Genomic DNA, 13400 nt, shown 5'->3' with positions numbered 1-13400 from the left:
AATATTTATTTATTTATTACTGGATAGAGAGAGAAATTGAGATGGGGAGATAGGGAGAGAGACAGAGAGACACCTGCAGCCCTGCTGCAGCACTTGTGAAGTTTTCCCCCTGCAGGTGGGGACCAGGGGCTTGAACCTGGGTCCTTGTGCACTGTAATGTGAGTGCTTAACCAGGTGCACTACTGCCTGGCCCCTTATTATTAATTTTATTTTGACTTATCTTTCAACGAGAGCACTGCTCAGTACTGAGAATTGAACCTTGATCCTCAGAACCTCAGGCACAAAACTCTTCCACTATGCTGTCTCCTCAGCCTTCAGGAGTCAACTGTTTTGAAAGAACATTTTCCCCAACTGTGAACTATTCCTCTTTCTACTCCCCTCTTCTCCTTCCTTTCTCTCTCTGTTCTTTCATTTGTCCTTTCCTTCCTTCTCTCCTTTTTATATTATTTTATCACTTTATATACATATGTTTTTAATATTTATTTATTTTGGATAGAGACAGAGAGAAATGGAGAGAGAAAGGTGAGATAAAAAGGAAGAGACATCTGCTGTCCTGCTTCACCACTTGTGAAGCTTCCCCCCTGCAGCTGGGGACAGAGACTTGAACCTGGGCCGTTCCCATTGCAATGTGTGTATTCTAGCAGATACACCATCGCCCGGCCCCACATCATCGTGTTTGCATCCCTGTAAGCCCTCAGTTCAGAGTGGGCTGCAGGTCCCCTGCTGACTGTAACAGGGCTGTGAAGGTCACAGCAGAGCCCTGAAGTCACGCTGAGCAATCAGATTATTCCATTGCTGGAGTTGGGTCAGCTTCTGACTGTGTGGTTTCTGTTGGTTCAAAGGTGGGTTACCAAGCACAGCAGCTGTGACAGTCAAGAAGGAGTTGGAAGATCCCAGTTACTACCAGAGCTCCCTGCAAGGTAACACCAGCTCTCAGCTTCTGGCTTCTTATGCTGGAGCCCAGGAGGGGCACAGTGGATACAGCCTTGGACTCTCAAGCATGAGGTCCTGAGTCTGATCTCTGGCATCACATGTGCCAGAGTAATGCCCTGGCTCTCTCTCCTTCCCTCTCTCTCTCTCTCACTCACTCTTACAAACAAACCTTTAAAAATAATTCAAATTGTGTAAGGATCCTGGTTCGAGCCCCCGGCTCCCCACCTGCAGCAGAGTCACTTCATAGGCAGTGAAGCAGGTCTGCAGGTGTCTATCTTTCTCTCCCCCTCTGTCTTCCCCTCCTCTCTCCATTTCTCTCTGTACTATCCAGCAACAGCAACAACTATAACAATAATAACCACAACAGTGATGGAACAAGGGCAACAAAAGGGGAAGAAATGGTCTCCAGGAGCCCTGGATTTGTGGTGCAGGCACCGAGCCCCGGCAATAACCCGGGGGGCAAAAAAAATAATAATAATTCTAATTATGGGAGTTGGGTGGTAGCTCAGTGGGTTAAGCGCAGGTGGCGCAAAGCATAAGGACCGGCTTGAGGATCCTGGTTCGAGCCCCTGGCTCCCCACCTTCAGGGGAGTCACTTCACAGGCGGTGAAGCAGGTCTGCAGGTGTCTTTCTTTCCCCCTCTCTGTCTTCCCCTCCTCTCTCCATTTCTCTCTGTCCTATCCAACAACTAACACCGATGACATCATCAACAACAACAATAACTACAACAATAAAAAAAAAACAAGGAGAACAAAAGGGAAAATAAATAAATAAATGTAAAAAATGTTTAACAAAAAAAAATTGAAAATAAGATACAATGGTCCAGGAGGTGACGCAGTGGTAAAGCTTTAAACTCTCAAGCATGAGATTCTGAGTTTGATCCCTGGCAGCACAAGTGCCAGAGAGACGTCTGGTTCTTTCTCTCTCCTCCTATCTTCCTCATAAATAAATAAAATCTTTAAAAAAGAAAGAAGTGAACAAATCTTGCTTTTAAAAAAAAAAAGAAAGAAAGAAAGAAAAGAAGATATAAAGTAAGAACCCCATTTCCACTTGCTTCAGCTCTAACAAACTGTCACTAGAGAGGAGATAGCATAATGGTTATGCATAGAGACTCTCATGCCCGAGGCTCCAAAGTCCCAGGTTCAATCCCAGCACCACCATCCGCCAGAGCTGAATAGTGCTCTGGTAAAAAAAAAAAAAAAAAAGAAGTCATTTGGCTCAAATCCTCAAATATATGCACATAAGCTTTTTGTTTGTTTGTTTCTGCCCCCAGGGTTATCACTGGGGCTCAGTACCAGCACCAGGAATTTACTACTACTCCCAGCAGCCTTTTTTTTCTATTAAAATTATTTATTTATTTGTTTCCAGGGTTATCACTGGGGCTCGGTGCCTGCACTACAAATCCACTGCTCCTAGAGGCTATTTTTTCCCTTTTGTTGGCCTTGTTGTTTATTGTTGTTATTATTGCTGCTGCTGTTGTTGGATAGGACAAAGAGAAATCAAGAGAGGAGGGGAAGATAGAGGGGGAGATAAAGAAAGACACTTGCAGACCTGCTTCACCACCTGTGAATCAACTCCCCTGCAGGTGGGGAGCCGGGGACTGGAACCGGAATCCTTACACTGGTCCTTGCGCTTTGCACCACCTGCGCTTAACCTGCTGCACTGCCACCCACCCACCCCCATTAAAATTTTTTTCTTTCTATTTTACTTGATAAGACAGAGAGAAATTGAGAGGGGAGGGAGCGTCAGAGAGGGAGAGAGAGACACCTGTGGAGCTGCTTTACCACTTGTGAAGCTTCCCCCCTTCAGGTGGGGAGCGGGGACTTGAATCCAGGTCTTTGTGCATTGTGACATGTGCGCTCAACTAAGTGGACCATTGTCCTGCCCTTAATATACTTCATTTAAGATGTAAAGAATGGGCCATTTATTTGTGTTTACTTCAGGGAGTAAAAGTACTTCCTACCTGCACTTTTTTTTTTCCCCCAGAGCCCTGCTCAGCTCTGGCTGATGGTAGTGCTGGGGATTGAACCTGGGACCTTGTGTCTCAGACATGAAAGCCTTTTTGCTTAACCATTATGCTGTCTCTCCAGCCCCCTAGTATTTTAAACTGTATTTTATTTGTTTTATTTTTAATGAGAGAGAGAAAGAGAGAAACAGACAGACCAGAGCCCTGCTTAGCTCTGGCTGATGGTGGTGCTAAGGATTGAACCTGGGACCTTGGAGCCTCAGACGCAGAAGGCTCTTTGCATCACCACTAACTATACTGTCTCCCCAGACTGTGACTTTGTTCTCACTACTTGCAATGGAATTATCATCCTAAAAAAAAAAGAAGAAAAAGAAGAAGAAGAAAAGAAAGAAATTATTTTCCTTGTCTTGCCTGATTTCTGCTTTTTCATCCATTTCCCTCTTATTTATTTATTTATTTTACCTCCAGGGTTATTGCTGGGGCTCGCTGCCTGCACTATGAATCCACTCCTCCTGGAGGCCATTTTTTCCCATTTTGTTGTCCTTGATGTTACCCTTGTTCCTGTTATTATTGTTGTTGTCATTGCTGTTATTGTTGTTGGGTAGGACAGGGAGAAGTCGAGAGAGGAGGGGAAGACAGAGAGGGGGAGAGAAAGATAGACACCTGCAGACCTGCTTCACCGCTTGTGACTCAACTCCCCTGCAGGTCGGGAGCTGGGGGCTCAAACCGGGATCCTTACTCCGGTCCTTGTGCTTTGCTCCATGTGCGCTTAACCCGCTGCACGACTACCCAAACCCCTCGTGTCCCTCTTTTCACATGCTATTTGTTCTCTGTTCAGGAAACCAAACCTCTTCCTTGAGTGACAAAATCACAGAAATGGTTTTACCGAGGGAAGGTTAGGTCAAGGCACCTGATCTGTTTTTTTGTTTGTTTGCTTTGCAATTTGTTTTTACTGAGGTATCTTCCCGGGAACACCCTGTTTTTATAATAATTTTTTAATATTTATTTATTTTTATTCCCTTTTTGTTGCCCTTGTTGTTTTATTGTTGTAGTTATTATTGTTGTTGTTATTGATGTCATTGTTGGATAGGACCGAGAGAAATGGAGAGAGGAGGGAAAGACAGAGAGGGGGAGAGAAAGACATCTACAGACCTGCTTCACCACTTGTGAAGCAACTCCCCTGCAGGTGGGGAGCTGGGGGCTCGAACCAGGATTCTTATGCTGGTCCTTGTGCTTTGCGCCACGTGCGCTTAACCCGCTGCTCTACTGCCTGACTCCCAGGAACACCCTGTTTTAATTAAGCACACAAGGTGGACAAGCTGGGATATTCCCAGCTCTGGCTTCTTCTTTAAAAAAGTTTTTTTTCATTATCTTTACTTATTTACTGGATATAGACAGCCAGAAATTGAGAGGGAAGGGGGTGATAGAGAGGGAGACAGACAAAGAGACACCTGCAGCCCTGCTTCACCCCTGGTAAAGCTTTTCCCCTGTAGGTGGGGACTGGGGACTCAAACCTGGGTCCTTAGACATTATAGCATGTGCATTCAACCAGGTGAGCCACCATACACACACACACACACACACACACACACACACACACAATGAATTTTTTAAAATAATTTGTTCTTTTTAAATTTTAAAAAATTTTTATTTATTTATTTTCCCTTTTTGTTGCCCTTTTTTAATTGTTGTTGTAGGTATTATTGTTGTTATTGATGTCGTTGTTAGTTAGGACAGAAAGAAGTCGAGAAGGGAGGGGTAGACAGAGAGAGGGAGAGAAAGACACCTGCTGGCCTGCTTCACCGCTTGTGAAGCGACTCCCCTGCAGGTAGGGAGCCAGGGGCTCAAATTGGGATCCTTACGCTGGTCCTTGCGCTTTGCACCACGTGCGCTTAACCCACTGTACCACCACCTGACTTCCATTTTTAATTGTTTTTATTATCTTTATTATTTATTGGATAGAAACAGCCAGAAATTGAGAGGGTAGGGGGTGATAAAAAGGGAAAGTCAGAGAGACACCTGCAGCCTTGCTTCACTACTCATGATGCTTTCCCCCTGCAGATGGGGACCAGGGGCTCAAACCTGGGTCCTTGTGCATTATAATATGTACACTTAACCAGGTGCACCACCACCAGGCCTCAATATATTGTATTTTTTAAGATATATTTTTTTATTTATTATTGGATAGAAACAGAGAGAAATTGAGAGGGGATGGGGAAATAGAGAGGGAGAGAGACAGAGAGACTCCTGAAGCCCTGCTTCACCACCATCATGAAGCTTTCTCCCTGCTGTGGGGAACAGGGGCTCGAACCTGGTCCTTGCACATTTAACATGTGCGCTTAACCAGGTGCGCCACCACCTGCCCCCAGCTCAGGCTTCTTATTAAAAGGAACTCTTTCAGTTCTCTGGTTGGCAGAGGTTCTGCTTACAGCATCTGGAGAGGAAAGTTCAGCTTAAGAAAGGGCTACACTTGGTGATATAGAGGTAGAATTTGATATTGCTGTTCCTCCTCCTCCTCCTCCTCTTCTCCTTTTTCTTCTTCCTCCTCCTCTTCAATAACAGGCAAGAGACAGAGTGACAGAGATATTTATTTATTTATTTATTTATTTAATTTTTGCCTCCAGGATTATCACTGGGGCTTGGCGCCTGCACTACAAATCCACTGCTCTTGGAGGCTATTTTTTCCCTTTTATTGCCCTTGTTATTTAGACCAAGATATTTACAAAGAAGTCCTACTTAGAGGGGCTGGGCAGCGGCACACTTGGTTGAGCACACATGTTACCATGTGTAAGGACCCTGGTTCAAGTCCCTGCTTCCCACCTGCAGGGGGCAGCTTTACAAGTGGTGAAACTGGACTGCTGGTGTCTCTCTATCTCTCTTCCTCTCTGTCTCCCCATGACCTCTCCATTGCTCTCTTGTTTCTATCCAAAATATATAAAAACTTTAAAAAAGAAAAAGAATCAGTTGTAGCACTGGGGTTGGCTTATGAAACACATTTTTCCAAACAGATGTTTAAGATCATAGTATGGAGGGCAGCTCGTTTACAGTGCCGTTGAGTGGTTTATGCTAAAAGGATTTCAGTGCACCAGGTTAAGTACACATAGTACAAAACGCAAGGACCAGTGTATGCAAGGATCTAGGTTTGAGCCCCCGACTCCCCACCTGCAAGGGAGTGTCGATTCACAGGTGGTGAAGCAGGTCTGCAGATGTCTTATCTTTCTCTCTCCCTCTCTATCTTCCCCTCCTTTCTCAATTTCTCTCTGTCCTATCCAATAAAATGGAAAAAAATAGCCTCCAGGAGCAGTGGATTCGTAGTGCAGGCACTGAACCCCAGCAATAACCCTGGAGGCAAAAAAAAAATTCAGAGCAACCTGGGAGGTGGCACAGTGGAGAAGACATGGGACTCTCAGGTATGAAGTCCTGAGTTCAGTTGTCAGCATCACAGTTGCCTGAATGATGTCCTCTCACTCTCTCTCAAACATTTCTTTTTTTTTTTATTTAAAATTAATAAAGTAAAGAATCACAGGTCCACAGGGAGCTGCAGGAGTAGCACAGAAAGAACCAGTGTCCATTCACCCGTCCCTTGGGGCTGCAACAGACGGGAACCCGCAGCTGCTCTAGTTGGCGTCTCTGTCTCCCTCCCTTTCCCAACAATGGCAGTCAGCACCCTGAGCCTTTCTGAAATGAGCCAGACTGAGCGCCACTAGTCTGTCTAGTCAGACTTTCCTCTGGAGTAGGGCTTCATCAATAGGACAGAGAGAAATCGAGAGAGGAGGGAAAGACAGAGAGGGGGAGAGAAAGATAGACACCTGAAGACTTGCTTCACACCTGTAAAGCGACCCCCCTGCAGGTGGGGAGCTGAGGGATCCATCCCGGATCCTTACGCAGGTCCTTATGCATCCCACCACGTGCGCTTAACCCGCTGCACTACTGCTGGCCCCCATGTCACGGTTTTGTAGTTGTTTTTTTCTCTTTTCCCTCCAAGCCCCTCTGCCTGTGTGATTTCATCACTCTGAGTCATTCATTCGGAGGGAGAAGGAGAGAGACAGAGAGATGGAGAGAGGGAGAGACACCACTGTGCCAGAGCTTCCCTAGCACTATAGCATCTCCCATGATGTCCCAGGGCTGGAAACTGAGCCACAGGCATGGCAAAGCAGGCACCCTACCTGTTGGCCCTGTGCTAATTGTTAAAGGCTTATGTCGTTATGGGGGGGGGGGGAGAGAAGAAAAAGAAGTAGAGGAGGAGGAGGAAGAAGAGGAGGAAAAGGAAATTGAAGAGGAAGAAGAGGAGGAGGGAACCAGAGCATCCCTCAGACACATGTGATCCGGAGATCAAACCCAGGACCTCGTGCTTGAGAGTCCAATGCTCTGACCACTGCACCATCTCCTGGGAGGCCTGTGATAATTCTTTCTGTGTTTGTTGACTTTTTTTTTTTCTTCTTTGATAGGCTAGAGAGAAATTGAGAAGGGGGAGGGAGATAGAGAGGGAGAGACACCTGCAGCCCTGCTTCACCACTTATGAAGCTTCCCCCCCTGCAGGTGGGGACTGGTGGCCTGAACTCGAGTCCTTGTGCATGACAACATGTGCACTCTACCAGGTGTGCAAGACCCCACCCCCCACGCCCACCCCCCACCCTACCCCTGGTCCCTGTACTTCTGTGTCTTAACAGACTGTGGATTCTTGGGGGCTGCTGGTAGCCTAAGAGTAATGCAAAAAAATGACATTTTTTAATATTTAATAATTTATTTTTCCCTTTTGTTGCCCTTGTTTTTTTTTTATTGTTGTTGTAGTTATTATTGTTGTTGTTATTGATGTTGTTGTTAGATAGGACAGAGAGAAATGGAGAGAGGAGTGGAAAACAGAGGGGGAGAGAAAGACACCTGCAGACCTGCTTCACCACCTGTGAAGCGACTCCCCTGCAGGTGGGGAGCCGGCTCGAACCAGGGATTCGAACCGGGATCCGAACCGGGGCTCGAACCGGGATCCTTACGCTGGTCCTTGTGCTTAACCCGCTGTGCTACCGCCTGACTACCACAAATGACTTTCTTTATCTTCCTAATTCCTGGTGCCAAGAAGAAAGGACTAGAACCACACTGATTCCTTAGTTTTGATAAAAGGCCTCCTGTGGGGGGTCGGGCGGTGGCGCAGTGGGTTAAGCGCATGTGGCGCAAAGTGCAGGGACCGGCGTAAGGATCCCGGTTCGAGCCCCCGGCTCCCCACCTGCAGGGAAGTCGCTTCACAGGCGGTGAAGCAGGTCTGCAGGTGTCTGTCTTTCTCTCCCCTTCTCTGTCTTCCCCTCCTCTCTCCATTTCTCTCTGTCCTATCCAACAACGAATTGTGTCAACAAGGGCAATAATAATAACCACAACAAAGCTACAACAAGGGCAACAAAAGGGGGGAAAAAAAAATGGCCTCCAGGAGCGGTGGATTCATGGTGCAGGCACCGAGCCCAGCAATAACCCTGGAGGAGGAAAAAAATAATAATAAAAAAAAATTTTTAAAAAACAAAAGGCCCCCTGTGAGGAGTCGGGCGGTAGCACAGCAGATTAAGCACAGGTGGCGCAAAGTGCAAGGACCAGCATAAGGATCCAGGTTTGAGCCCCCGGCTCTCCATCTGTAGGGGAGTCACTTCACAGGCAGTGAAGCAGGTCTGTAGCTGTCTATCTTTCTCTCCCCCTCTCTGTCTTCCTCTCCTCTCTCCATTTGTCTCTGTTCTAACAATGACATCATCAACAACAACAATAACTACAACAACAATAAAAAACAAGGGCAACAAAAGGGCAAATAAATAAATAAATAAAAATAAATATACATAAAGGCCCTCTTGGTCTACTCCTAACCAGAACCCTGCTCAGCTCTGGCTGATGGCAGTGCTGGGGAGTGAATTTAGGACCTCGGAGACTCAGGCAGGTGCAGAACCACTATGCTACCCCCCTCCCCAAACCCCAACACCGCAGTGTTGTCAGACAGTATCTGAGAGTTTCTCTTCTCCCCTGATTGCTTTATTTTTTTCCCTGATTGCTTTATTACCATCATCTCTTTTCAGTTAAAACAACCTTTGTGCTTGTCTTTTTTCTTCTTCTTTTTTTTAATATTGATTTATTTCCTTTTGTTGCCCTGGTTGTTTTTTATTGTTGTAGTTATTATTGATGTTGTCACTGTTGGATAGGACAGAGAGAAATGGAGAGAGGAGGGGAAGACAGAGAGGGGGAGAGAAAGATAGACACCTGCAGACCTGCTTCACCGCTTGTGAAGTGACTCTCCTGCAGGTGGGGAGCTGGGGGCTCAAACCGGGATTCTTACTTGGGACCTTGTGCTTTGGGCCACCTGTGCTTAACCCACTGTGCTACCGCCTGACTCTCTATGTCTTTTTTCTTTTTGTAACTGGAGCACTGCTCAGCTCTTGCTTATAGTGGTGTGGGGGATTGAACCTGGGGCTTTGGAGCCTCGGGCATGAGAGTCTCTTTATATAACCATTATGCAATCTACCCCCACCCAATAAAGTGAATCTTTTATTTTTTTTAACTTTATTTCATTTGATAAGACACAAGAGAAATTGTGAGAAAGGGAAGCGGTTTAAGGGCAGGAGAGACAGAGATGTATGGTTTTTTAAAAAATGTTTTATTAAATAGAGACAGACAGTACAAAATCAAGAGGGGAGGAGGAGATAGAGAGGGAGAGATAAAGAGAGACACCTGCAGCACAGCTTCACCGCTTGTGAAGCTTCCTCCTGCAGTGGGAACCAAGGGATTGAACCTGGATCCTTTTTTTTAATTATTTATAAAATGGAAACACTAACAAGATCATAGGATACGAGGGGTACAACGCCACACAATTCCCACCACCAGAACTCCGTATCCCATCCCATCCCCTGGATAGCTTCCCTATTGTTTAACCTTCTGGGAGCATGGACCCAGGGTCATTATGGGATGCAGAAGGTAGAAGGTCTGGCTTATGTAGTTGCTTGCCTGCTGAACATGGGTGTTGACAGGTGGATCCATACTCCCAGCCCTGTCTCTCTCTTTCCCTAGTGGGGTGGGGTTCTGGGGAAGTGGGGCTCCAGAACACATTGGTGGGGTCCTCTGCCCTAGGAAGTCCACTTGGCATCATGGTAGAATCTGGAACCTGGTGGTTGAAAAAGAGTTAAGATAGAAAGCAGAGCAAATTTTTGACTAATCATGAACATAATGGTTGGAATATTGTAGATGAAGATTTGGGAAAAGATAGTAGGTCTATTTTAGGTATATTCCAAGGGGCCCATGACCAACTAGTTTTTGCCTGAGCCTGACATTTAATATGCAGGTGACCTAAGTTATTGTCTGGGGGGATGGTGATTTTTTTTTAATATTTTCGAGAGGGAAGGGGGAAATGGAAAGGGAGAGAGACAGGGCCAGGCAGTAGCACAGCGGGTTAAGCGCACATGGTGCGAAGCACAAGGACCAGCGTAAGGATTCCAGTTTGAGCCCTTGGCTCCCCACCTGCAGGGGAATCGCTTCACAAGTGGTGAAGCGGGTCTGCAGGTGTCTATCTTTCTCTCCCCCTCTCTGTTGTCCCCTCCTCTCTCCATTTCTGTCTGTCCTATCTAGCAACAATGGGGAAAAAATGGCTTCTAGGAGCAGTGGATTCCTACTGCAGACACTGAGCCCCAGCAATAACCCTGGAGGAAAGGAAGAAAGAAAGAAAGAAAGAAAGAAAGAAAGAAAGAAAGAAAGAAAGAAAGAAAGAAAGAGAGAGAAAGAAAGGAAGAAACAGAGAGACACCTGTAGCCCTGCTTTATATAAAGCTTTCGCCCTGCAGGTGGGGGCCGGGGGCTCGAACCTGTGTCCCTTGCTCATGTGCTCATGTGCTCAACCAGGTGAACCTCCACCTGGCCCTGTCTTTTTATGCCGATGACAAATGAAAGGTGTGTTGAGTGTTTTGGGGGACAGCAGCCCTGAAAGCTGGAACCTGAGAATCCCTCATAATGAATGTCATTTGAGACATTTTCTTTTCAAGATGTCACCCAGCTCAGCCCTTCGGAAACTCGCGAGGCCCCTGTCGCAGAGGTGAAAGTTGAAGGTCAGTTGCTCTTTTTTTAAATACAGTTTCCAGGGTTTCTCGGGGGCACTTGATATTCCCATCAAGGACCCAGTGCTCTGGGTTATTTATTTACCACCTCACTGCTCAGCTCTGGCTTATGATGGTGCTGGGGATTGAACCTGGGACCTCAGAGGCTCGTATATGGCTTTTTGCATGAACATTATGTTATCTCCCTAGCCTCTCTTCCCTCTTTTCCCTCTCTTCCTCCTCCTCCTACTTTAAAGATACAGATAGAGACAGCCGAGTGGTGTCAGTCAAGCATTCATACCACCAAGTACAAGGACCCAGGTTTGAACCCCGGCTCCCTACCTGCAAGGGGGTCTGCTTCACAAGCGGGGAAGCAGGTCTGCAGGTGTCTTTCTCTCCCTCTTTCTGTCTCCCTGTCCTCTCCCAATTTCTCTCCATCCTATCCAATAAAATTCAGAAAGAAGGAAAGTAAGGGGGCCAGGCGGTGGCACACCTGGCTAAGCGCACACATTACAGAGCGCAAGGACCTGGGTTCAAGCCCCTGGTCCCCATCTGCAGGGGGAAAAGCTTCGAATGGTGAAGCAGGGCTGCAGGTGTCTCTCTGCCTCTCTATCTCCCCTCCCATCTCGATTTCTCTGTCTCTCCAATAATCTTCTTCTTCTAGCGTTTGCCTCTCCAATAATAAATAAATAAAAAGAAAAAAAGAAAAAAAAAAGAAGGAAAGTAAGAAAGCAAGAGAAAAAAATGACCACTAGGAGCGGTGGATTCGTAATGCTTGCAACAAACCCCAGCAATAACCTTGCTGGCAGAAAAGAAAAGAAAAGAAAAGAGACAATTTTACCATAAAAATAAATAAGATAAAGGCAGAGAGAGTGAAAAGAGACCATAGCACTGAAGCTTCCGTCAGTGTTTGGGGGGCTGGGCTCAAACTTGGGGGGGTGCATATGGCCAAACAGTGAACCTTACAGGTGGGAATCAGGGGCTTGAACTTGGGTCGTCGTACGTGGTAACATGTGTGGTCTGTCAAGTGCACTACCACCCAGCCCCTGGCTTTTTTTATATAGGTTAATTCGAATTTATTTTTATTTTATTGAGTGAGAGAGAGAGCAAGACACAGAGAGAGACCAGAGCCTTGCTCAGCTCTGCCTGATAGCAGCGTTGGGGATTGAACCTGGGACCTTAGAGCCTCAGGCATGAACAACTTTCTGCATAACCATTATGCTGTCTTTCCACTCTCCAGGGCTTTTTTTTTCTTTCTTTTTTTGCCTCCAGGGTGATTGCTGGGGCTCAGTGCCTGCACCATGAATCCACAGCTCCTGGAGGCCATTTTTCCCCCTTTTGTTGCCCTTGTTGTTGTAGCCTTGTTGTGGTTATTATTTTTTGTTGTTGATGTTGTTCGTTGTTGGATAGGACAGAGAGAAATGGAAAAAGGAGGGAAATATAGTGAGGGGGAGAGAAAGACATCTGCAGACCTGCTTTACTGCCTGTGAAGCAACTCCCCTGCAGGTGGGGAGCCAGGGGCTTGAATTGGGTTCCTTACGCCGGTCATTGCGCTTTGTGCCATGTGTACTTAACTCGCTGCGCTACCGCCTGACTCCTGGAGTTTTTATTCTTAAGATGTATTTTTACGGGAGTCGAGCGCTAGCGCAGCGGGTTAAGCGCACGTGGCGCAAAGCGCAAGGACCAACTTAATGATCCCGGTTCGAGCCCCGGCTCCCCACCTGCAGGGGAGTCGCTTCACAGGCGGTGAAGCAGGTCTGCAGGTGTCTATCTTTCTCTCCCCCTCTCTGTCTTCCCCTCCTCTCTCCATTTCTCTCTGTCCTATCCAACAATGACAACAATAAAACAAGGGCAACAAAAGAGAATAAATAAATATAAAAAAAAAAATTAAAAAAAAAAAAGATGTATTTTTACATTTTTACAAAAGACGAGAGAAGCAGGGCATCGTGCTGGCACATCCAATGCCGGGGATCAAGCTCTGAACCCCATATTTGAGACTTCAGTGCTCTACCCATGGCACCACCTCCTAGGCCATGATTTTTAAAGAATTATTATCTTCATTTATTTACTGGATAGAGACAGCCAGAAAGCAAGAGGGAATGAGGTGATAGGGAGAGTGACAGGGAGTCCTGCTTCATCACTCACAAAGCTTTCCCCTTGGTGGGGGCCAGGGGCTCAAACCCCAGTCCTCACACGCATTGTAACGTGCACTCAATCAGGTATGCCACCACCTGGGCCCGATTTTTTTTTTCTTTTAATTCAGGTCAGGCTTCTGCTCCAAGTGGCACTGGGACATTTTTTTACAGAAGTGCAGGCCTTGTTCTCTGCTAACTCTAAAATGTCCACTTCTGCTTTAAGGGAACACTAATTCATCCAGCAGTGCCAATTCAGCGACAGGTGTGGAAGATCTCAACATTGTCCAGGTGACAGACCCAGGTGAGGAGGTCTTCGGAG

At 46.4% G+C, this 13400-nt stretch overlaps 1 protein-coding gene across 9 annotated transcripts in view; it reads left to right on the top strand.

Moving 5' to 3' along the window:
• LOC103109016 (general transcription factor II-I repeat domain-containing protein 2A-like) overlaps positions 1-13400 on the top strand; it is a 55143-nt gene that overhangs the window by 27202 nt on the left and 14541 nt on the right. For 6 of the 9 annotated variants that reach the window (XM_060173535.1, XM_060173530.1, XM_060173538.1 and 3 more), the window contains 3 exons: positions 843-920; positions 10896-10958; positions 13305-13382. In XM_060173535.1, coding sequence (XP_060029518.1) covers positions 843-920; positions 10896-10958; positions 13305-13382 — 219 coding nt within the window. The remainder of the gene's footprint in view (positions 1-842; positions 921-10895; positions 10959-13304; positions 13383-13400) is intronic. The other 3 variants (XM_060173537.1, XM_060173531.1, XM_060173536.1) reach the window with 1 other exon arrangement.

This window comes from Erinaceus europaeus, chromosome 15 (assembly GCF_950295315.1).
Source record: "Erinaceus europaeus chromosome 15, mEriEur2.1, whole genome shotgun sequence".
In the NCBI taxonomy this organism is placed as follows: Eukaryota; Metazoa; Chordata; class Mammalia; order Eulipotyphla; family Erinaceidae; genus Erinaceus; species Erinaceus europaeus.
This window is presented reverse-complemented; position numbering and strand designations above follow the sequence as displayed.